General features: G+C 42.0%; 1 protein-coding gene across 1 annotated transcript in view; it reads left to right on the forward strand.

The window, feature by feature from the left end:
* suclg2 (succinate-CoA ligase GDP-forming subunit beta) overlaps positions 1 to 26790 on the forward strand; it is an 84120-nt gene that overhangs the window by 38859 nt on the left and 18471 nt on the right. Inside the window, 2 exon segments of the mRNA XM_070902370.1 lie at positions 3055 to 3216; positions 4530 to 4672. Coding sequence (XP_070758471.1) covers positions 3055 to 3216; positions 4530 to 4672 — 305 coding nt within the window.

The raw sequence follows: 26790 nt of genomic DNA on the forward strand, positions 1-26790 counted from the left end.
TTCATCCAAAACACATAGATTATTTTTATTATATTTGGTCTTCAAAAACATCTTTAACTTTGAATACAACGCTTGAGTACAAGTCTGAACAGTGTGTGTTCTCTTTTTGGGAGCAATTCTGCAATTTGTTGGCGGCACCAGGCTTCTTATGCGTCAAATGATTTACAATAGCTTCAATTCATAGGCTCAAAGCCTGCTTCAGTCCAGTTTCTATAGTCTTTGCATATGTTTTCCTCCCTCTCTCCCTGTCTTAAGTGTTCCCTGATAGATGAAAACACTTGAATTCGTAAAGCAGAGATATGATACATTTCCGTCCCCTGTTGTCTCATAACACAATAAATTGGCACAACATGACACAAGTGGAGGTTATCAGGTGAGCATTTCAACTGCTCATCATTCAGATGAGAAAGACATTGTACATAGTAATGAAGCATATTCTAGCTGTTGCAATGCTGCTTTTGTTGAACTTGTACTGAACTTTGTTTTCTCCCAAAGATATAAGAGTGATTGTCTTGTCTGTAGTGCTGAACACAGATTGACTGTGATGTCTCCTATCGAGACTTATTACAACACGCTGAAGATGTATCCATTCTTTGATGTTATTTAGTCTCCTCAAAAGCAGAGTCTTGCTCAAAGTGTGCTTTATCAAAGATTGACAAGAGAAGTTTGTTTCATGATTTGTTATGAATATTAATGAATAAAATTACTCCAAACGGTGAATTTTCACTGAGAGGTATGAGTTTCCTATTTTCTACCAGCAGTAGGAAACTGTGGCTGTGATTGAGGCAGGCTTTGTAGACGAGCTTCACGTTAAAATCAACTCATTCTTTGGTTCGATTTGTTCACAAGTCACAAGGGAGTGCAGCTATTTTCCGGCAGGCATTCAACAGACGTGTATTGGAAAGGAACATTTCTCAAGGGTGGAAAATTTGTATTTTTTGTCTCATTTGGTAATAGCTGAATTCATTTTGTAGATGGACTGCAATAATAGATGTGTCAAAACAAAAACAAAGGAATTGTGTAGCGGGAGTGCTGCTTTACCTGGAGGACACAGTACATGTCTGCTCCCCAGTCCCAAGAGAGTCTGCCTGCTGCATGTAGCGTCTGTCTATGTATGTGTTTTGTTTATGTTCCTCTTCGTCTGTCACTCCCAAAGCCATCGCCCAAGTTTCTAAACTTTGTTACCTTTTCTTACTATAGTATTACATGAGAGTTGTCTGGCTGTCTGTTTACCTGCAATGTACCATTCATTAGAAAAGATGATGCAGAGGGTTTTTACAGACAGGACCATAATTTCCCTTAAAACTGTAATAGTTATATTTTGAATAGAGTTTACAGGCTGTCCTTTGGATAGACAAGAATATAAGTGTACAGTCCTTTATAACTACTCTCAATTTAGACTCAACTTAAAGAGGACCTACTATGCCTTTCCTTATTTTCTGTCATATACATAGTGTTACAATGTTGGGTATTTCTATTAAACGTTACCAAAGTTGCCAAATAATGAGGAAAACGTATGTAAAAGTAATCCCTGTGAGCCAAAAGCTCAGTCTTCAGACGGCTCGGAACGCTCGCTTTGCTTTTCGTGTCTTACTTCCGTGAGATGTATTGCGAAATACATCCCAGGGCACAGCAGTGACAGCACGCCCACGAAGAAGAAGAAAAAAGAAAAAAAAAAGCACGCCCACGAAGTAGAGGGACGCGCTCATCCACCCGCTCAGTCTGTCTGAGTTATTGGGCTGCTCTGCTCAGGACTGCTCTTTACTACTACTCAGGTTGCTCAGTATGTCTCACAGAAAGAGATTTTTCTGTTGAGAAGGAAAGTAGGTCGGTAGTAGGTCGTTTCTTGATGGACAGATGGCTTTACTTGTTGCTAAAGTAATCGTTCAGGGCTCAGAGGCGTCTCCCTGACCCTCATGGGCTGCAGGGAGCTGGCCAATCAGAAGAAAGTGGGCTTTTAGGGAGGCGGGCCTTGAAGAGACAGGCGCTCAAACGGCTTGTGTCAGACAGAGGGTGAACTGAGGGCCAGAATAAGATGAATAAGGACTTATTTGATCTGTGATCATAATACGTCGTCTTTAAACTCAGATTCCTTCAACACTCAGAGAAATTAAAAACAAATCCCAGCTTGCTGAGAACTAGCTGGAATTTCATTTCTTTAAATGAATAGTTTGACATTATGGGAAATACACTGATTTACCACTCTCATATTTGTATGGTTGATATGAAGTTAGCACCAGCAGCTGGTTAGCTTAGCTTAACACAAAGTATGTAAATAGTGGGAAAACGTTACAGGTTTACGTGGGGTAATGTGCTGGACTATCTTGGCCATGCGCAGTGATGCTCACTGAGCCCAACCAACCAAGAAGTAGTTAGTCGGCACATATCCCCCTGTAAAACTGCAATGTGTTGGTTTTAAGTTTTTGCATGAAATACACAAACATGATTTTTCCTTAGTGAGCTTTAAAGGTGCTGGTTGGCTGGTTTTGTTACCTTTGGGCAGAGCCGGGCTTGGTGTTTCCAGTCTTTATGCTAAACTAAGCTAGCTGCCTGCTGGTGCTAACTTCATATCAACCTTAGACATGTCAGACTGATATCAATCTTTTAATCTAGGTTTCAGCAAGGAAGCAAATAAGCAAATGTCCAACTATTCCTTTAAGTTACAGTCACTATTTAAGTGTTGTGTATACGAAAAGGCCATCGACTAATTTATTACACCTTGTTTTTTTCCAGGTAGCTTCATGAAATGCACTCTCTTTGAAGTGTAAAGAAAATGTCCATTTACTATAATTGTCTATCCCTTAGAGGCAGTGTCAAAAGCCCATCCCTTAGTGAGCCAACCTCTGAAATAATTAAGACCAGTAGGCCGAGGGGACATCCCTCAGTTCATTAATATCAGGTTTTAGAAATGATAATTAGCTGGCTTTTTATGTCTGAAGTCCTCCTTCTCTTCCTTTTTCCCTTGCCTGCCATCTCCCTCTTTCTTACTTTTGTGCTTCCTCTGTTGCTCTCTTTATTCCTAACTCCGTCTTTGTCATCTCCCCATTCCTCCAGTGGTTTGCTTTGATGCAAAGATCAACTTTGACGACAACGCTGAGTTCCGTCAGAAAGCCGTGTTTGCCATGGACGACATGACTGAGAGCGACCCCACAGAGATGGAGGCAGCCAAGTGGGACCTCAAATATATCGGGCTGGACGGAAACATTGCCTGCTTTGGTATGGAAACAAAACGCCACAGCATCCTCGCACACACACACACACAACAACAACCATTAAATGAATTCTCCCATAAGCGAACCCCTCCCGGCATGAGGCTTTAATGCATCTCTTAAGTCACATAAGTGAAGAGCTCGGACACAGTTAAAACTTAGTCAAAGTAAAGGCAGCCTGGGCTCTTCTCCAGTCCACATTAAAAGCAGCTTTCTGAAGACTCCAGAAGGAATGCTGCCGTAACCAATGCGTTCTAATTAGCTATAATCCGCCCAGAAAGTCTCCAGTGAGCCAGATTGTTAGCATTCTCATTAAAGGCCCCCTCTCTTGTCATAAATCAAAGCTTTTACAGTGTACAGCAGCACTAACAGGTGCTCTCACGTCTTACCCCGTAGCCTCATAAACACATTAGATGTCTGTTAGCACTACCCCCCTCAGAAACACATACACAAACGCACACAAACGCACGCACACACACACCCCATTCTGCATCCCCAGCTCCCAGCCTCTCTTAAAGTAACAACAGCTTTTAAGGCCCTGCAGCTTCCTTGAGAGCTCTATAAGCCACCAAAGTGACAGCTGTTAAAGCGAATTTCCCTTTTATTGAGACCTCAGTCGGGGAGCTTGCCAGGACACAAGTTCAGCTTGGCTAAACCAAATGAGGTAAGACATTTTTGTGCACTTGGCTCCCGCACAACACAGCAGGATAGCCGCTCCGGCAGTTGGCTAAATGATGACACTGGCCGCAAAAAAGCGTGGCAGAGCCTCTTTTAATCGACGCTCTTTTCTCTGAAGTCGAGAGTCAAGTCTTAATCAAATTTTCTCTGTGTTGCCCGACTTCAAGCATTGAATGTTCCTGATTAGAAGATTTCCAACCGATTCACTTTTTAAGTGCGACATTTTTTTCAGCTATTTGCTCGTCTTTGGTTGATAATTCACTGCTGGATTCCTTTGTGGGTGTTCCTACGGTGCATGTTGTCTTTCCTTCAGCGGCTGTAATGTTATTTTAATTAACTCATGGCTGCTGGCATCACACTTTCCTCTCAGGGACTTTTGTTTCAGTTGCTGGACTTTAGCCTGGACTTAATGCTCAGATTTAGCTTCATTATACCTTAAAAAAAAAAATACATTTAATACATTGTACATTAAGTCATTATAAGGCTATAGTCCCATTAACACTCACTCAGCATATAAAATGAGTTCACCTGACATCATAATCTCACCTTCCATTTGGCTAAATATATGTCTGATTTTTAGTTACGCTCTGTATTTCAGTATACATTTTTGCATATAGATTGACTGACAGTACATTTTTACAGTGAATGGAGCCGGTTTGGCCATGGCCACATGTGACATCATCGACCTGCATGGAGGAAAGCCAGCCAACTTCCTGGACCTGGGGGGAGGAGTCAAAGAGAGGCAGGTGTACGAGGCCTTTAAGCTGCTCACTGCTGACCCTAAGGTAGGAACAAACTGTTAAAATAGGGATTGTGTGCTTTTTTTCCCCTGGCCACGCAAGATTGTAACAATTGAGTAAATAAGCCAAATTGTTTCCTTATGTTAAAGCATATCTTGTTCTTGCATATCTAAGTAAAAGTCAGAATAAAAAAAAAGGTATTTTACCACCTTTTGAATTGTCTTTGATATTGCAGTCATGTATCTTGTCATAGCAAATGTCTATCTAGTAAGCGCTTTGTCACTGAGACAACAATGGGACCTTGGCATATGTCCATGTTTCACTGAGGGAGTCTGGGAGGCTGTGTGGTTATATGCCATCGCTTTCAGTTGCAGTTGCATGATTAATCGCTGCTCTGTACTCTGCAATAAAACTCAGCTTTTAAAGACTCATTATCACACATGCATCCCCACGCATGTACACACGCATATTAACACACAACAGCCGTTCATATGCAGCTCAAAATGAATGCGCACCTATAAATGTAGCTGAAAGCATGCCTCAGAAAGTCTAGTAGCTCAGGATGAGTGGCAGCTTGGGGTGTTTTACAAGTGATTCAGCTCTGTATTCAAAAAGCTAATAACTCCAAACCAAACAACATGAGCCTTGAAACGATACCGCGATGCTGATTGTGTGTTGACAGTCATCACACCGCTAATTCCCCCGCTGCTGTCACTCCGACATCCCTGGACTGATCTGCGGTTGCTTCTGTGTTAGCATCTCTGGCAGGGCTTGGTTGTATGGAATACAGTTGTAGCATTTGTTACCAATTCTGTCTTCTGCCCCCCCCTTTTTAAAACCTTTATTTACACATGTTGATTTCACTTGGCAGGAAATGCTTTCAAAAATGTGTTTCACACTCATTTTAAAAGATGCATACGCATCTGAGAGTTTCTAAAATCCACCGCAGCTTTCCAGTGCAGGTTACTAATCTACTATAGAGGTGGCAACTCACACTCTCACATTTGTCTACTTTTCTCACCTTAAGTAGAATAATGCTACATTACTTTATTTAAACATCCAGAACAATGGAAAGGCGGTGAATACAGATATATCGACTGTGACACACAGTCTGCTCTTAAAATAGATATCCTGTCAATATTACTCCACTAGAAAACTCATAAATAAATACTAAATACTTAGTTGTAATTTTACATACGTCTCAGTGTGAGTAGCCTTTTGAAAGGGTTTTTTTTTTCTTTTCTTTTTTTTTGAGTTTTGCCTCGTATTCATCTCACAGCAGTGAACAGATCGGCGTTGCACCTTTTTATAGATGAATGTTAAAAACCTACCAACCTTAACACTGATACACTGCCTCACTCAGATTTCCACTGTGTGTAAATTGTATTTGGTCTCACATGAATTCAACCCAATGGTCTGTAGGGGAAAACAAAAGTGAATATGGTGGATAAAAAAGAAATGCGATCAATAGGTGAGAGAGAAAACTATAAAGACTTCCCACTCTCTCCTGGTATGGGGCCATCATCTATTATTATTGAACCCTTTTAAAATGAGGTGGCATTCTTCAGAGGCAAAATCAGTTTTTAAAGTCTGCATTCATTGCTCTCCCCCCAAAACACACTCCCGCATGGACAAGAGGATCCTCCTCCACCCTCCTCCTGTTCCTCCTCCTCTCTCTGTCTTGGGCTGATTCCCCAGATCCAGATGGGGGAGTAAGCCTGCTGTCTGTCCCTCCTGCTGCTGTGTATGGAAATAGAGACAGGGAGCTCCTCCCTAACAGGGAAAAAAGTGGAATAGGATTGACATTAAACTGGGTTGGAAGCACCATTAGCATTTCAACCAGGGGAACTGAGAAACCTGCTCTGATCTGTGGAAGGAATGTTAATCATTTCACAATAAGAGCGAGAGAGAGCTACTCATTTGCATCTAGTTTTCTATTTCTTTTTCTTCACCAATTACCACTCCCAAACTCAAAAATATGAGCAGAAATTTAAATTAAAATCACGCCCTGGGCTAGGTGAATATGACAAGGCAAAAATTATTGATTCCATGTGTCAATAAGTTATGGAGAGAACGTTGTTCTGCTTTTTTGCCTTAAATATCATGGCAATCAGTGCTTATGGCCTTCAAATATGCAGCCCTTTGTTGACAATTGTTTCACCATTTGAAGTCCCTGATGGGCTGGTTTACTTGCATTTCAAAACCACATTTCTTTTTCTCTTCAGCTAATAGCTTTGACTATGTATGTTATGAGAAGGCTTATTTCCACTGGTACATAAAATGAGTTTGATAGCAGCTGTAAGGAAAGGCCATTAATGTTATGCTGGATACATGAATATGAGCTTTTCATTAGAGATCACTCTGACTTTGGACTGGGAAGATTATAATGGTGCATATGTTGTAGAAAAGACAGACGTGCATTCAGCAGCCAGGCAGGCAGTAATATCCTGCTGTAATGACTCCATACATTTCCACAAAAACAGGTATTTTGGTGTCTGTCTTTTCTTTCAGTGTTTCTTCCTCTTCCTCTTTTGTCTCTCTCCCTCCCGTCTCTTTCGCTCTCAGTGTCCGCTTTGATGTCTCAGGCTCATTGTGCTGAGAGGAGTAGAAGTGATGTGAGTGTACTGCTGGCACCGAATAGCAGAGACGGAGTCTGAGATGACAAAGCCTCCTTTTTCTTGTTTGCTCGCTTCTCCAGTATCTACCCTTACAGCATTCATTACCTTAAACATTATTATTCTCTGAAAAAGTAGGGAAGAGAAAACAGATGAAATGGGGATACTGTATGTGAAGTGGGAACAACATAGAGAAAAAAAAAAAGTGAAATGATTTAGACAGAAAAAAAGAATCATAAAGCAGTGTGTAGCCCAGTGTGTGTGTGTGTGTTATATATGTGATACGTTATGTAGCTCAGCTGGGTGTACTAGACCATTCAGCTTTGTTTGAATTTTTCGGCCCCCGGCTTTTTAAGCGGGGACATATTTATTTTTCATGCTAAAATAAATAGCTTCACTTTCTTCATCCACGTATAGAACAGTTTGTTGACAGAATGGCTGAATTTATTGAGGTTTCCCTCACATCACCTGTAGGCACAGAGCAGGAGCAGGCAGCAAATACCAACAGCCAAATAACCTCGTTATTGCCTTGTGCCAGTGCCATAAAGAAAGTGGCAGATGGATGTTTTGTCCAACTCGACATCCATTTTGTTCTCAGGGCTTAAGGCAGTTTTCTGTCATTTTTATGTGCTAGAGTAAATGATGACATGTTTCTAAAACATACCCTTGTTGGTGTATGTCTGTATAAGGGCCACCACTATATCAAACTATTAATTATCATGGAAAAAAACTACAATAACATTATAAAAATAATATTCAAAATAAATGTTATGTGTCTGTTTTTATTGTGCTGTAACCTTTTTTTTCCAAATTCAAAAGTACGTCTCCGATCTTTGGTACAAATACATAATCCTATACTCACATGCTATATAGTGTTTCTTCTCCAAGGTTATCACATTTTGAGATAAAATATCATAACACAGATTTGTTCCGTGTTTCTATTCACAAACCATAAAATATCTGTCCTTTTCACAGAATCCAAACTATTCCAATGACACTGGCAAATAAATATTATGTATAATAACGCAAGTTTTAAAAGTCAAGTCCATTTACCAGCTTGCATGCACGTGCTTTCTTTCTCGGCTGTTACCCGTAGGCTTGGTGCATGCTGCTGTAGTTCGCCGTTCTGCTGCTGCTGCGTTGCTTAAGGCGAAGCAGGCATGCAAAGTGAGGAGGCTCCGCTCGGAGGTGAAAGAGGCACAGATTGACACATTTGCATTAGTTCAGCTTAGTGACCCACCTCGCGGGCAAATATGGAGGTGTGTTCGTATGCATGTGTTTATGTTGTTGCATAATCGAGCTGTTGATCATGAAACATCTTTTCAGCTCCCACTGGCATGTGTGTGATCTCAATTTGGAAGGCTCAGGCTGTGTGTGTGTGTGTGTGTGTGTGTGTGTGTGTGTGTGTGTGTGTGTGTGTGTGTGTGTGTGTGTGTGTGTGTGTGTGTGTGTGTGTGTGTGTGGTAAGTTTTAGTTCCTGTTTGTGTGGGATTATTATGCATGTCCCCAGTGTTTCAGCCCCCATTGCCCTCAAGCAAAACTACATACTATTTTCCTTCTTTGCAGCTCAGTGACTGCTGTAACTCACCTGTGGTCCCCCGTTTAACCACTTTCCTTCTTGTTACAGTGACACTCCTGAGCCCAGCCAGCTCCAAGTCCCATCTCCCCCTCTACAGGGGACACACCACTATTTCGACCTTTCACTGTCTTCTGTGAAAGTGTATTTATTGGTATTATTCAGCACTACTTATGTGGTGATACACACCTGGACATTTATAGCTGTGCCCCAGTGTGTCTTCCTTCCTGCCGGTCAGTCATCTCACCATTTCCTCTTCTGGTACCTTCCTCTCCCCTCCATTTCAGCTTGTTCTTTCTCTCAGTCTCTCTGCTTCTTTGTATCTCTCTTTTCTTCCCTGTACCCTTTCATCTATCTAAATCCTGTTAAACTCAATGTGAGCAGCTCCCCTCAGTTTCATGCCTGCTAGCTAAATCCTGCAGGAGCCCGGGCACTGCCTTTCTCATCCCCATATGGAGATGTCTGAGCCCATGTCTAATGTGCTTCAACATGTATGGTGTCACAAAAAGGCAGTGGCTCCGGTCCAAGCCAGGTGAACCAGAGAAATGCGTTGTGAAAAGTGCACCATCCTGTCTTAAGGCTACACAGGAAAGAAGGAAAAGGAGCCCTATTTTACATGGCTGTGTCCTTAGGGTGTTAGAGCACATGGTAGTAATGGAAATCTCACAGCTCATTCAGGCACTGTGCAGAAACGCAAATAGGTGCAAATATGCACTTGTAATGTCGTCATACATGCAGCCCTCCAGGGACCCCAACAACTTTTAATCACAAGAGTCGCCTGCGATGTGTGAGCCCCATGGTGTGTTATTTTAGACGGAAAGAAATCACCTTTCCGCCTGAAGCTGAGGGCCTGTGGGAGATGCTGGTTCCCTGTGTTACAAACGAAAGCGATGCAAAGCCGCTGAGAAAAGGAGAGAGAGAGGAGAAAACAAGCTAGCACGGTAATGGAGTTCATTCCCAGCGCGCAGAATATTACACAAGTACTAAATAGGTGGCCGGCCATGGAGGGACGAGTACTTAGTCCAGCCAGCACAGTGGGGCTGCCATATTGAGGCCAGGCCACAGAGTGAACATTGCTTGTAACAGGCAGACAGCGTGGGGGGGTTGTGTGCTGCAAGGGAGAAGTGGCTCCCGGGTGATGTATGTATTTTTTCAGTTATATGCTGTGCAGGTCATTGTATTGGTTTACCGTTATAAGAGAAAGGCTCTGCCTCATGTAATGGTTTTCCTGCAGATTTGCTTACAGTGCATTAAAATCCTGCTTCAGTGACAGATATAGGGTTAGGGTTTTTGTCTATCATGGGACCTCTTCTGCTCGAGTACATTTAAAATCACTACACCAGTGTGGAAAGCTTATGTTATAGGCTGAACCCAGAGTGCACTGACCCTGTGTTAGTCCTTGAAATGTATTCACCACGAGCCTGATGCAATGTAATTGGCGGGCACATACACATTGACACACTCTCAGCTCAATATATTAATGTGTGGGGGGTTTCTTTCCACTTGAGCATATAGCTTATAGTGTAGTGTATATGTGTATAACTATAGGTTCCAAGGTTGTCCTTTGAAAGTCTCCAAGATAGTTCATAACTCAATTGCGCAACCCCTTTGTTCCATGAACACGTATCAGATGGGCCAGCAGTTGTCGTGGACTTTTTCCCCAACATGAGGCCAGTTGACAGGAAGCAATAGTTTTCGATTTAGATGTGTTTTGTTTACCACATATTGTATGAACAAGCCTTTTGGGACTGCGGAACTAAGTGATTATACTTTAAAGTGAAGGCAAGTGCATGTCTGCTGTGTTGAAGTGTTGAGTGGTTTAGATTGTAGTCTCGAAAGAAAATTTAAACAAGCTTTTTGTACTGTAGATACAAATAACAGCAGGTAATGAAAAATATCCACAGACTGTGTTGATGGTACGTGAAGTTTGTTTTGGTATTAAAGGAAATAAAACATTTGTACAGTTGTAATGTTGGAGTTGGTAGACTTCTGTTTCATGTCACAGCAAGTGTTGGCGCTGGTGTGGCTTTCTATTCTTTCAAATATCAAGTGTATTTGTACTATAATGGTGATATGATGGAATTATAGATGTCTTCTGATATCTGTTCTCACTGTGTACAGTATATATAGCATATACTCACCGCTCACTTTCATTTAATTACTCCACTTATATGAACATATAAGCAAATGAATGCCCACTTAATTCATTCCTCTTGCCTTTCTCTATGTAATAATGCCATCCACTCTTTACTTGTGACTCTTGAAGACACACTTGCTGTCTGTTCCTCTTCCTTGCTGCCATATGTCACAATCAACCTTTTTTTTTGATTTAGTGGTGATAGAGTTTATGAACTTAACCAGGGTCACAGCGATCTCAAAAAATAAGTCTGCTATGGGACAACCTCATTAGCGTGCCTTGCCACCAGGATTTTGGCCAGCTGAGAATTTCAGTTCTTAAGCAAGATAACAAACGGGAAAAAACACACCTCAAACCTGTAAAAACACCTGCTGGTAAAAGAGTGAATGTGGAAGGACAGCTCAAACTGACTTAACATGACCTTCAGAGCTCAACCCCACAGAAGAGAGGAGAGTCGAATCAAATCCACCTATAAGTGCACACATCTTTGGAAATGGCTGCATAAGAGCTGGAAAGACATGCCAAGTGAGGCAGTTACTAATGTAATGGCTGGTCATGTGGAGCTATTTAGAGAAAGTTGCGATGATGCTTTTGGTTTGTATATTGTGTACTGACTCTTTGATGTTATTGTTTCAATGATTAGGCATGTTTACTCAAACTTTTGACTGCACTGTACATGTAAAATATATTTCAGTAGCATATAAGCATGCAAAATAGTTATTTTAACCTTAAACATATTGTATTTATTCAATAATGTGCCATAGGCAAGTTCTCCTGGAAGACTGATTACCCTTTCAGTTGATCTAAATGAATCTGGGCAACGCTGCTCCGAGGCTCACTCCTGGCTCAGTTAGCAGGTGTTTCTAATAGGGATGGGAATTTCATTTGATGTTGTTATTTTATTTTATTTTTTAACAACATTTAGCTATTTCTAACGAACGACCTGACTTCTGGCGTCTAAAAAGCTTGAGATAAAGAGAGAGACACACAGAGCGCACGAGTGGGCGAGCAAGAATGATTCGGCTGCAGAGTCATGCATGTGTGTAAGATTGAGATGCATATATTCTTTGCATTTTAATCCATTTATATTTCCAATTCCATGGGCCCCTTTGGGCGTGGCCAGAGTTACATACCTCTAACTCGAATGGCTGTATATTGAGACGGGGCAATCACATGTGAAGGGACAACAGCCCTCGCTCATTATATTTCACACAGGTGCCGCTGCTCTCTCTCTCACACTGACATGCATGCACACATTCCCCATGGCCTAAACTCTTGAACCCAAACTCTGAACATGCATCGTCCTGACACATTCGTACACTGTCATGGACCAAATAACAAATGCATACACGCATCATGAATTTGGGCAAAAATGTACACTTTGCAGCTAAAGGAGGAAGGCTCAAGCCATAAGTGAAGGACAAATGGGGTTGACTCCATACATTCTCCCCCTCATTCCTCTTGTGAAGGTTAATTTGAGGAAGTGAAGGAATCGTCCAGAGATGCACCATGGAGCTGATGACTTGTCAGATTGATTTGCCCGTCAGGGAACTAATGCCTTGTCTGTCCCCTTCTCCATTTCATCTGGGTTAGGACAGCACAGCATGCTTTTAAAGACTTGTGTCATTTTCCACTGCGCCCTCAGTAGACAACACTATTACTTAGCCATCTTGTATGCATAAAGACTATGGATTGCTAATGTATTCACCTCATCCTAGCACCTTGTCTTGGCACCAATTCGTCCCCTGTTGATTCTTGCTCTCTCTCTCTCTCTCACTCTCTCACTCTCTCACTCTCTCACTCTCACACACACTCTCACACACACACACACACACACACACACACACACACACACACACACACACAGACAGGTCCCATGGGCATGTCTGATTGAGCTTTCTCCTGTCTGCCATTCCTCATCCGTGGGAAATCAATAGAGGATCTGGGATTGGAGCTTGGGCTAATTGAGCTCTGCTCTCTCTGTTCTCTTATTGCTGCCAGGAGCGTTTTGTCATCGCAGCACCTGGTTCACACCATGGGGCCAGGGGGAGCCAGCCAGCGATCAGATAGGGCCTTTGGATGCCACAGGGAGGGGAGCTGCGTGTGATTGAGCGACCTTGTGAAGTCGAGCACTCGGAGGAAGGGCATAGCAAAGAAGGGCTTCATTTATTCTCATGTGCCTCCTATAGGAGCTACTTGATGGTTCTTCCTCTTCACCTGATGATAGAGAAAATGTATCTTCTGCTGCACAGTTTAGGAGGTCTGAATCTGCAGTAGTGATTATCACTCTGGGTTTCATGTGACTCCACTTTTTTACTTGCTGCAGTGAGGCAGGTCCTTGGTAGAACACTGCATAATGGACATTGCATCCATTTGCATGTATTTCACATCCCACTGCTAACCAAGAGACATCCAGAGAATAAATTAAAATTAACTTAAAACATTGTCTTGGCAGTATCAGTAGCCCACGATTCTCTCCCGCTATAAATATCATGCCACGAGAGCGGCGGCTCTGCTGTGTTTACACTTCACACATGGTTTCAACATAGCCACGGATCAGCAACCCACATTAATGCCTCATATTAAATGTGGCATGCTGTTGCTAGCCAGTATTATCCTTACAAACTGCTTTTCTACTCTACTCTCTATTATAAACGCAGGATCTTTCCATCCAAACCATCTGCTGTCATTGCTCCACCCTTTGCCACCATTCCAGTTCACCATCTCTCCATCTGTCCTTGTTCCAAGACTTGAGGGAGTGTCACCATCACAGACAGCCATGTCCAGTGCTGAGAGACATTGCGGCAGAAGTGTGACTGTTAGACCTCCCTCATTTCATGCTCCCCTGGCGCTTATGTGTGCACATGCTGGGGGATTATGTGAGGCCATTCAAACACCCCATTTGATGAGATCATTCGTGCTCTCTGAGCCATGTACTGACACCACAAACACTGTGCCCTTTCCTGTCCTCTAGGGCTATTAATGTGGGAGATATTTTTGAAGTCGCTTGTCGAGGTTAAGCCTGCATCATTGAAACACAGGTTAATTGCAATGAAAGCTGTTGAATGTTGCTGTAAATTAATTAGCAGGATAAAGCCAACAAACTAACAATGTGCTAAAACCCTTGAAAGTGTATTTTTTTCTTTCCCTCCTTGACTGGAGGTGGTCAAAGCGCATCTCAACTCATTAACTGCAGCATGAGTCACTGTAAAGCTTGATGATTTCATGAGGCACATGTAGAACAGTGCTTATGCAGTAATACCTATGTCTATTAACAGATGCTTTTTTTCGGATCATAGTGGCTGTTGAGGATTGAAAGGATAATTAATAAAAGTTGATGCACCTGCAACGTCCTTGTAAAGGGGTGCTCCAGCGATTTTAGTATTGTAAAGTTGGATAACTGACAACAAAGAATTGTCAAAATTGAAGAATTGAAGAGGAGGCCGAGAAATACTGCCTTTTGGTCCCTGGTATAGGTCAAGCTCCACAAACGCTGGATCCTACAACTAAATCCACTGAACTTACTATGTGTAAAATCGGTGGAGTGCCCCTTCAGTCTGAAAATAGTAGACTTGCCCAACCTTATTGGTAAGAGATGACACTCACAAAAGAGGGATAGAAAACTGCAGCTAAATGCTGCCATCATGCTAATAGGCTACTATTTGCAAAACCTGCACTATTTTCTTTTACTGTGGAAATGTATTACTGCTTACAGCACGGACATAACTTTATTGTTACCATGCCTAGACAAATAATATAAATGTTTTTGATGTAGTTTTCACTGGAAGAGGATTAAAGTCCTCACGCTTTTATTACAGGACTGCAGATGCCCCATTTATTTTACTTGGACCTTAACTTTAACTTGGAAATTAGTCTTAAACTGATTCAAATATTGCATATCATGGGGTCAGTAATGGAGGACATTACTTGAGTAGAGATTCAAGTGAGCATTGATACTATTTTCCAAACAACAATGAGGATAGATGGCTCATTTTAAGATTAGGATTCATGTGAGCATATTTAACCTGCACCACTTAGTATCAGTGTATGCATGCAGTTGTTTGATTATTCCTGTCTGTAGATTATATGCTTGGGCCCAGGCTCCTGAAGCTTGTCTTTGTTCGAACAGGGCCCTCTAGGCTCCAAAGGACTCACATTAACCTTCTGATTTTAGTCAGACCCAGCTCTCAAATCCAACAGCCCTTCTGCCCTCTCTCTTGTTGCAGCCCCCTGGGGTTTGGGTAGGGTCATGGGTTGAGACACCAGCTCCTGTCCACCAGCTCCTCTTTGCCATCCACCTCCACAGCACCCTTCAGTATGACACTTGCAAGGGCAGCAGTAGTGCTTTGCTTCATCCAGTGTTTTAACGTCTTTGTCCAACAAAATCCCAAAGACGCTGTCTCCTAAAATGTGGCTTCTTTTCCACCAACTGTGTAGCCTAATGCAAGCATTCACAAATATACTTTGTCTGTTTAAATGTCCTGTCTCTCCTCGGTGCCCCTCCTCCTCGCTCGTCGTGGTTCAGGTATTTGTTGCTTTGTATGGCGAGACATGCCGGCAGCAGTACAGCGAGAGATTATTGTCAGTGTAATTGGCTTTTCCAGGCCTGATTTGATACGAGCCTCTTGTCTGATCCACACACTTCTTTATTATCGAGCGTAATGGAAAGACGTTGAGGCTCACATGAAACAAGCGTTGAGCCTCACCGTATCTCCAGAGAAATCGCCTCTGTCATTTTGTTTCTATGCTCAGGGTCAGGATAGAAAGCAGTGTATCTGTGTGAAGACGAAGCACTCACAGCGTACCCACATACATTGAAGCAGACACATATTGTCTTGAATTTTGAAAACAAACACGACATACCTTATATCAACTGTCTGTATACAACCGTCTATGTATTTAAACATTCCTAAATGTGCAAGGATTTAGGGTTAGTTAATACTTATTATTAATATATATGTTATATTATACATTATCTATGCTCAACCGTTATGTATCACCTCACATTTCCCTTATCCAGATCATTCCTGATAAGTGACAGCCGGTGGGAATTATTTGGTATCAGATTGTGTGATCCAGTTCAGTCCCTAGTCCGCTGTTCAAGCTGACATGACTGTCTGCCGGTGCAGCAGTCTGCCTTGTTCGCCAAGCAGCAAAGGCAATGTAGAACACGGCTCTCCTACACTATTATCGCAGTCGATATCTGCTACTGCCAGAGGAGGACACAGATGGACAAGAGATTTGCAATGAGGAAAACTGAGAAGCACTCTAAAGGAAGGAAAAGAAAGTTATGCAGCAGAAGTAGTTTGTAGAATTTTTGAAAAATTTACATATTTACAAAATCCTAATTTTTCAACACAATGAAAACGTACAGGTTACATTGAATACTAGAAAATTGCAGATAGAGAATTATGTCAACCAAAACAAAAGGAAAAGAAATTGTGCCATTCTGTTCAAGCTACAGATACACCTTTCTTTGCTTCATATGCTAAAATGTTTTGGCCCAAGTTGAGAGAACATTCACACCTTCTTAATACTTTCTACATTTGTACAGAATTTCTATCATGTCCCTGTCATTTCCTTTTATTCCTTGTCATTCTAGGGTGGTTATGGGTGATATGACATTTGTTTCATAGAGGTTTGGTTGCCAAGACAACAACCTCAGAGGCCTTTTTCTCTCAGATTTATTTTAAGCACTATAACACACAACATCAGTACTCTGAATTATCAGTAAATTTTGGATTAAGGCAAATAGCTGCCTGAGACTTGTGACAATCAAAATTTGGACTAATGCACCCATTGTAAAAACGTTCTTTCACCATAATGGATTCATAATGGGTCCAGGTGGATGTTGAAGTTCAAGTTTCCATTTTGATCCCCAATTCAGTCCAATTTTGTAACATCTACTGCTCACTGTCCCTTTTGATATGGTTTGATTTAATCAAGAGGGAACAGTAAACTTTCAGCCTAAGGCACACCAGCTTATGTACTCTGACTGCCATGCCAGCACAGGTTTCTTTTAGCTAAACTGTAGGATGTGGCCAGGCAAGTCCATGTGTGTCCATGTGGTGTCCACCTACCCTTAACAGGGGGGAATCAGTTCCCGTACTTATGGCTTATACAGTATGTTGGAGTGGAGAGATATGGGATTTGACTGAGAACAGCAAGTAACTGACAAATTGCAGTTCTACAACATGTTGGTATTTTTAGTTTTCACACCAACACCTGGCCTGGTGTTGGTTTGAAAAAGTCTTTGACATTCTGTTGACACAAGAGTTCAAGGATGTCTGTTTTTCATTTGATGATTTGGATAGTTGACAAAATGTAGGACAAAACTGATAGCAATTACAGAAAGACCTGAATAATGTAATTAAACTCTTTTATTATAGATTCTTCAACCAAATAATGCATTTAAATATTTGTCATCCACTGCATGCAAGCAGTATGAAGGTCCGCCCTTTCAGCTAATGAAATCCTTATAGCCATCTGAAGACAACAGTGCAATCTCCTTGTGAGAGCTCATATTGAGTGGTCATATTTTAAGTGTCTTCACTGGTTGAACGTACAGGATAGACTTTCTCTGATAGTGTTGTTTACTGAACATACGGCTGAACAATTTGAGAAAAAAATCGAATTGCACAGACACCAATATCGCTATTGCCAATTGCATTGTGATTGTTTCCTATCAATGAAATTTTGTAGGCCTGCATTTGTGGTCAGTATCAAGCAAAATCATCAATGTATCTTGTTTCTACATTGATTGAGCTAACTTAGCTCTCAATCCTGAAGGTCCAGACTCAGATCTTAAGGTGATGAATTCAAAATGCTGATGTGGTGTGGCCAAAGGTTTAACTGATAAATGTCTGTCATTTACACTCGACAACTACGGAGCTACAATCTAGCTGCCTGTCTGAAGATTACTTGAAGCAATCATCTAGATCATTTATGTAGCGAAAGGACTCGACACTTTGTTGGTCTTTTGTGAACTGTACAAAGACGCAGCCCATTCCTTATTAAAAAAAAAAAAAGATTGTGGTGCTGCCCAACAGTATGTTAAAATTGTGTTTGCATATTTAGGTAGTTGCAATAAACTGTTTTTAAGAGTTTTTTTTTTTCTATAGTTGCCATACATTTCCAAAAGTCGTAAAGTTTGATCTATAGACTACAGCAGCTGGACTTGAATTTGCTCCGTCCCTCTGTCTCTCCTCCTTCCTTCCTTTTTTTTTTCTGTTGTTTCTTTATTCCTACAACCGGCTGTATCATTTTTAACAGCCCTATTCTTCGAGTTTCTTTTTTTCTTTTTAATAGTGGCAAGCATGGGAATGACTAAAACAGTGTGTAGAGAAAGGAGATGAGTAGAGGAGCACTGGCAGAGAGGGAGTGACTGAGAGAACTGTGTTGAAAAGAGCGATAAAGAAAGGAAAATGAGAGAGAGTGCAGAGGGTGAGGAGAGAGGGAGGAAACGGGTGTAGAGAGCGGTAAAATTGGTGGAGGAGTGGGGGTGGGAGGGGATTCTAGCAGTGATTACATTGTCCATCAGGCCACAGGACGGCCTGCATCAGCCCACAGGATTGATGTTTGACAGAATAATTAGAAAACTGTCTCAGCCTGTAATCACTGGAGCTCATCTTGCCGGAGACGACTTCCATTCGCTTTCTGCCACACATGCACACACACACACACACACACACACAAACAGGCTGGTCCGAGCCATCCGTGGTTGACTGGTATATGGGACAGTCGGTTGATAGAGTGGTAAGATGGGGGGGTTCCTGTTTATTCTTGAGGAACTGAAAGAGTTTATCTGCAGAGGTTGGGATTGGAAGCAAGTGTGGCACTTCACTCACTGGTTCACTGAAGACAGGAGTGGCGTCCACGCTGGTGATTTTAAAGGTGCTAGATTTAGGGTTTATGGACTGGAAAAAAATTACTACAGTAGGTGGCAGAACGAATATGTGGGACTGAAGACCCCCTTAACCCTATTTTGACTGTTTCAGGGTTGTGAGAGGACTGTATAGGCGTGCTTCCTTGGGATGCAGGTCAAAGTCATAGTTAAAATGTTAAAATACAAAGGATACATGCAGCCAATATACCACAGCCACATGCTCCCTCGCAGCAGTGAATAACCTCTAATGTCCATCACACACATTTCACAATTCAGTTTTGACATAGCTGTGGCACAGTTATAATGTCCAGTGGAAATGTTAACAGTGTTTACAACTTTTATGGCAGATTTTCATGCTTTTTTTGAGCTTTAATTTGCTATTGGGGATCGCAGCTGAGAGTTAAGATACCTGTATGATTGTGTTTCCTTAAAGTAATGATTTTACTGTTGGCAGTGTGAGGAAGTGTGAGATAGAATAATTGCATACAGAGAACTAAACTGAGGAGGCACAGGAAGAAGTCTTGAAGGTTCATTCTTGACCTTGTGGAAACAAACGTCACAGTCCCGTTTTGTCTCCTCCTGGGTTTTTTAAACTTAGAATGAAGCTTGTGACTCGGTAAGCAGGTATCTTTGATTTGTTTTGGAAACATTTTGAGCTGGTATTGGTAATGTTTTTTAATTAATATATAGATGATATACATACAGTGCATCCGGAAAGTATTCACATCGCTTCACTTTTTCCACATTTTGTTATGTTGCAGCCTTATACCAAAATGGATTAAATTCATTTTTTTCCTCAAAATTCTACACACAACACCCCATAATGACAACGTGAAAAAAGTTTTTTTGAGATTTTTGCAAATTTATTAAAAATAAAAAACCTGAGAAATCACATGTACATAAGTATTCACAGCCTTTGCTCAATACTTTGTTGATGCACCTTTGGCAGCAATTACAGCCTCAAGTCTTTTATAATATGATGCCACAAGCTTGGCACACCTATCTTTGGGCAGTTTCACCCATTCCTCTTTGCAGCACCTCTCAAGCTCCATCAGGTTGGATGGGAAGCGTCGGTGCACAGCCATTTTCAGATCTCTCCAGAGATGTTCAATCGGATTCAAGTCTGGGCTCTGGCTGGGCCACTCAAGGACATTCACAGAGTTGTCCTGAAGCCACTCCTTTGATATCTTGGCTGTGTGCTTAGGGTCGTTGTCCTGCTGAAAGATAAACCGTTGCCCCAGTCTGAGGTCAAGAGCGCTCTGGAGCAGGTTTTCATCCAGGATGTCTCTGTACTTTGCTGCATTCATCTTTCCCTCTATCCTGACTAGTCTCCCAGTTCCTGCCGCTGAAAAACATCCCCACAGCATGATGCTGCCACCACCATGCTTCACTGTAGGGATGGTATTGGCCTGGTGATGAGCGGTGCCTGGTTTCCTCCAAACGTGACGCCTGGCATTCACACCAAAGAGTTCAATCTTTGTCTCATAAGACCAGAGAATTTTGTTTCTCATGGTCTGAGAGTCCTTCAGGTGCCTTTTGGCAAACTCCAGGCGGGCTGCTATGTGCCTTTTACTAAGGAGTGGCTTCCGTCTGGCCACTCTACCATACAGGCCTGATTGGTGGATTGCTGCAGAGATGGTTGTCCTTCTGGAAGGTTCTCCTCTCTCCACAGAGGAACTCTGGAGCTCTGACAGAGTGACCATCGGGTTCTTGGTCACCTCCCTGACTAAGGCCCTTCTCCCCCGATTACTCAGTTTAGATGGCCGGCCAGCTCTAGGAAGAGTCCTGGTGGTTCCGAACTTCTTCCACTTACGGATGATGGAGGCCACTGTGCTCATTGGGACCTTCAAAGCAGCAGAAATTTTTCTGTAACCTTCCCCAGATTTGTGCCTCGAGACAATCCTGTCTCGGAGGTCTACAGACAATTCCTTTGACTTCATGCTTGGTTTGTGCTCTGACATGCACTGTCAACTGTGGGACCTTATATAGACAGGTGTGTGCCTTTCCAAATCATGTCCAATCAACTGAATTTACCACAGGTGGACTCCAATTAAGCTGCAGAAACATCTCAAGGATGATCAGTGGAAACAGGATGCACCTGAGCTCAATTTTGAGCTTCATGGCAAAGGCTGTGAATACTTATGTACATGTGATTTCTTAGTTTTTTATTTTTAATAAATTTGCAAAAATTTCAAAAAACTTTTTTCACATTGTCATTATGGGGTGTTGTGTGTAGAATTTTGAGGAAAAAAATTAATTTAATCCATTTTGGAATAAGGGTGTAACATAACAAAATGTGGAAAAAGTGAAGCGCCGTGAATACTTTCCGGATGCACTGTATATGTGTTGTGTAAGTTCATTATTACCAGCTTGAACCTACAGCTCTCAAACATCCACAAGAAATCAGGGATAGTGAAATTACTGAAGGTCTGAGGTCTTCATTAGGATAATACCCTCAGCCTGTGCCTGCAGTTCAAAGGTCACATCATTTGTCCACCTTATATGCCCCTCCTGACATGGGGCAAGCCCCTAGTTGAGACCCCCATCGATCTGGAATCTACTCAGCCTCTTCCTTTTCCTCCTGAGGCTTTTATTGGTTCCTCTGATCCCTCTAATACCTGAGCAAACCCTTAATAGCTAATTGATATGCTGCTCTGTTCTCCAGAGCTCCATCAAATGTCTGCAGGGCAAAATGTCAGCCTTGGAGCCATTGGTCGCCCCCCTCCCCCGAAAGACAACTAAAAATCCTTTGCATTTGCATATGAGAGCGGACCACTTCTCCATTTGATGAGACTTGAGGACATGGGAAATTTTTATGTAACAGCTCCCACTGTAGCAAGAAAGTATGGGGTAAGCGCGCTAACATGCCCAATCAGTGTATGTATCCGTGTCTAGCTTTTTGAAAATTAAACCCTGATTGTGCCCATCTGTTTCGACCAGGTTTGGGTGTTTCTGGCAATTTAGCACCCACTTACCCAGACCTCGCAGGACCCACAGGGGGTGAACGTGAGGGAAGGAGAGAAGGCTGGAGTGGAGAGAGAAATATATCTGTTCCATCAATTTCTAAATTACTCATTTAGCCGGAACTGAGTGCCATCGAAAAACATTGCCATCACCATTTCAATAACTGCCGTGATTCCGTCATTGATGAGGATGAAAAACAAATCAGTGGGCTTGTAGAAAGTATAGGCTTTGAGGAAGGTTGAGAATGCCATATGAAAATAACCTCCCATTCATCAGAATTATAGCTCTTCAAGGTTATTCCAGCCCTGATGAATGTTTTTTGCTTTCTCTGTTGTTGGCCATAATGTAACCTACGGCAGTGCTATGTACATTTTGTCTGATTTTACATGGTGAAATCTCCCAGACGATTGTCATCTGCTTGTTCTTGCTTAATTGGCTGCTGTTGCATTCTCTCACAGCTTGGAAGAGCCTTCACACGTATTCTTAGAAAACTGTTGCATTGTTGTCATAACCTGGCTGTTACGGATGACTATGTGGGAGACACACCATTTCAAAGATTAGATACAATAATTTATTTAACAAAAGTAACTAAACTAAGCGCACAACAGAACATCAAAAGGCATGGGGTGTGTAAATTAGTGGTGTCAGTAGTGTAGGGTGTGCGTGGAGGGTGAGAATGGTGTGTGAATGTTGTGAAGTGCATGAAATTAAAGATAGTGAACCGAGGAGGAACTGACGCCGCCACATAAACAACGGGCCCGCTTGAGGGGGAAGGAGAGAGGGAGAGAGCGTGAGTAACTGAACCAAGATTTTATTGGCTGGGATCACGTAAGTGTTCAAAGGGCACTGATGACCAACCTGTCAACCGAACAGTGAAGAGAGTTATAAAACTCCTGAACAGGTAGCAGCAGGCGTCGCCACAACTGTGTTGCTGTAAGACTCTTTTAATAGGCATGAAGGAGGGAAGTGAGGAGAGACTGGAGAATTTCTGTAAACACACAGAGCCTCCCCCGTTGACTTGTCAAAGAGGAATTAGTGCTTTCACAAAGAAATGTGTTTTCTCAACAACTTATAATCAGGATATTTGTCATTAGCATTTCTCTCCATTTGACTCGTTTACTCCAACTTTTAAACAGAGAGATAGAATCACAAGGAAATCTTTATTACCTTTGGAATACTTTGGTCGGACTAGCTTTCAGTGGCTACTGTTTTTGTAGCAGTTGACCATGGCTACACCCATTGTATACAGGATTTCGTTCTGTGGCCTGACTCCTCCTACACAAGTTAAATGCTAAGTTGTTTATCCATTAGTGGAATGCACTTCACTAAAGGTGAGCGGATGGCCTGCACATTTAGACATGCAAATGGTGGGGAGGTGACAAAAAACGAGGGCTGGGGCGATGATTTGCCTTGCAAAGCACACCCATCTGCCCTTTCGATGGCTCATTGGCTCCCGAGATCAGGTGCAATCTGAACTGGAATCATTTGGATAATTGACCTTCTGTGTGCATACATTAGAATAAATTAATTTTGATTGGCCGTGCAGCATTAGGAACAAAGCGGGAAATGTTGGCTCTTTTATATTCAGCTGCTGGTTTGTTGTACCCAGTCTCCGAGGTGATTATGTATGCCATTCCCCAACTATTATGAATTTCTTCAGTTTAATAAAATAATTCTTGCTTTGAGCAGGGTAGAGCACAACACAGCAAGACACGGAACCAAACTCAACTTTTTAGGTAAAGCTTCAGTCTGACTGAGCAAAAAAAAAGTATCCACATGAATCTGTGTGGGTGCACTTGAATGTAAATTGTCCTCTCTGGTTTTTCCCCATCTCCATAAGTGACCTTGCTATTCCAAAGAAAGTGCCCACACTGTGTGTGTCTACACCAGGCCCGTGTGGCCCTGTATGTCTCATTGCTGCCTGATGGACAGCCATTAACCCTTGGTGAAGAGGTTGAGGAATATTTATGTCTGCCTGTCAGCGGTGACACAACACTCTCTGGGGATGAATAATATGCCTGCCCTACACTGGCTCCAATTGTTGAGTCCAATTCACAGCAAAGTGGTCTGTGTGTGCATGGGTGGTGTGTGTGTGTGTGTGTGCCTGCTGATAGGTTTGCAGTGTGTGTGTTGGTGCGTGTACAGTAAGTTGTGTGTGGGTTCAGGGGCATTCTGATACCCTGAGGTGAGCAGCAGGAGACGTGTTCTACATCCCTCACTGACATCTGACAAACCTCCCGCTCACCGCAGAGGTCGGTGTCTCCTCCTCACTCTGCGTCATGCATGGTATGTCTCCATTGCTTTGTATCTGTTTTCTGCCCATTTCAAAGTAACGTTAAATATGCTTTTTACATCCGTAGCATTCCCAGTGCTCTCCCATTTGGTTACAGGATACAAGACAACATATTACAGACAAACAAACAAGACACTATAAGGAAGGTGGGGGGGTGAAGTTCATACAGAACATTGATGGGATAATACAGTACAGACTAAGTTTCATTGTGTGTTTCTATGAAGTTCCCTAACTATGTCCCAGTGGCCGCCCAGGCCTTCATCAAAGTGTCTGAGAAAAACTGCTGCTCTCTCCATGTTTAACAGATCAAGATAGTCCTCCAACCAATCACATGTTGCACAGCAGGATGGTTTGCGCTCTTTCCAGTTTATCAGGATTCTTCTTTTTTTTTTTCTTTTGAGAGAGAGACATCACAGAGGTTTAGCAGGAAAAGAGCCAACCGCTTCAAATTTCTGATCCAGCAGACATAGAACAGGACAAACCGCCAAATTTACATCCAATTCAATTTTAATTCAGTTTAATTTATTTAGCGCCAAATCATAACAGAAGTTATCTCTGGGCACTTCTCATATTGAGGCCTTCATAATATTGTTTACAGAAACCCAACAATTCCCACCATGAGCAAGCACTTGGTGACAGTGGCAAGGAAAAACTCCCTTTTAACAGGCAGAAACCTGAGCTATAAAGGTAGTGGTAATAATAATTATATCAATAAAAATAATAATAGTCATTATAATTATAGCAATAATAACCAGCACAAAAACAATAGGACTTGGAACAACAACAGTACGTGGCTTTTCCATCATAGATCCAGACTCTACGGAGGCCTGTACCTCCTGCAGCAAGCAACAGAAGGACAGGGAAGAGAAAGCACACAACTACGGGAAAGAGAAGTTAGTCAGTTAGTAACATGCATTAATGGGATAAGAATGCGTACAGATGAACAGATTTAATTCATTACCGAAACTAACTTGGACCAGAAAATTCACACTTATGGACACTCCCACAATAGATGAAAAGAATAGATAGAAAGAACCCCTGCTCCCACATCCTGCTCCAACATTAATCCGGATGATTGTCCTCAATTTTGGAAAGTCTAAAGGGAGTAATATAAGCTCTGCACAAAATTTTATACCGAATTACCTTATGTCTTACACATTTAGTGGACTTAATAGCCTATTTCCATATATTTTCCCAGGCTGTACTAGTTAAGGACGTATTCAAATCCTGTTCCCATGCAAGCTGTGTGGAGCAGTGCTGTAGGCATTGGGTGCTACACAGGATAATGATCTATACATAATGGCAACTGTACCTTTTTTGGAGGTGGTTGCCTTTTATAAGGCATTGGTTATGTTCTGAGCAAGAGGCAGGGGCAATACCACCCCTAAGTTTCCTGTTAATTATTGTTGATAATAGTACACAAAAAAAGAAGATAATCATGGAATGCTCAATATCTGCTTGATTGAAAATATCCACTGCTGCATCCAGGGATTTCACAGACCATTCAAACCCTTCATCGACAAGATGATCCCCCCACTGTACCAAGCCCACACCACGCACACCCTGCCATCTCCATGACATAGGGATACGTGAGGTGCGACAAAGTATATTTTTCAGAACAACCTTCAAATTCAGCTTTCAGGCACCAAAAGTGCATTAAAAAAACAAAAATACTGTACGCATACACACTGTCATGACACTGACACTAGTGAAATATGTACATTATTCGTGGAATGGCAATATTAAAGTAATAGCTATTACCATGGGAATTTTTCACAACTTTTACCACTCTATTTTACCAAAGTATTATAATAAAATGCTAGAATGTAAGGCAGCAGAAGAGGCAAGATGAGCTGCATTACCAAACACAGCTTCACAAACAAATTCAGTTTGGCCAGAGGCAACAAACGGTCTGTCTTAAATTCAAACTGTCAAGATGAAAGCTTGTTTTTTTGACATGTGAATCATAATAATGTCAGTGATGACTGGATGTCTGCACAGTATGTTTTTGGAAATGTCTTTATGAAGATTGCACCTTTTTTTTTTTTTTTTTTTAACTCCTTGTCATGTCACGTCTGATACTGATACTCGACTCTTACTTGAATGTGGCATTTTATGCTATGTGAGAGATACCAAAAACTCCACACAAATGAACTGCACATCAAAAATCTGAAGGCAGGTGAAAGTGATGTATTAACTCCGTGAAGGCATACAGAAAGGGTTGAGAATGCTGTGACATTTCTAAACTCTAAGAGCAAGGACAAAGCTACATGTGCACATGATGGTGATGATGAGGGAAGAGTGGAAATGCCGCCTGGACAAATCCTGGTTTGTTGACATGTTGATAGCAGGTTTAACAGCATGAATCCACTGAGGCATTGTGCTTAGTGTCAGCTATGTGCAGTGGTGGTGTTGTGGTACAAGGAATGTTTACTTGGCACCCTTTCATTTTAACACAACAGCATACTTAGACATTGACTTGGTGCATCCATTCATGGCCATTGTAAACCCATCGTAAAGCACAGATTGCCTCAACATTCAAAGTCAAACTCGGTTGACTTCCGTTAACTTTTGACATTTTTCCAAACAGTTAGAAATACAGAAATACCCATGCTGAGCTATGTATGCAGTGAGCAACTGCAATCAGACCGTGTGATGTGCTCACAGCATGAGTTCTCCATGCGAAGGGATGC

This window comes from Enoplosus armatus, chromosome 3, assembly GCF_043641665.1.
Source record: "Enoplosus armatus isolate fEnoArm2 chromosome 3, fEnoArm2.hap1, whole genome shotgun sequence".
Lineage (NCBI taxonomy): Eukaryota > Metazoa > Chordata > Actinopteri > Centrarchiformes > Enoplosidae > Enoplosus > Enoplosus armatus.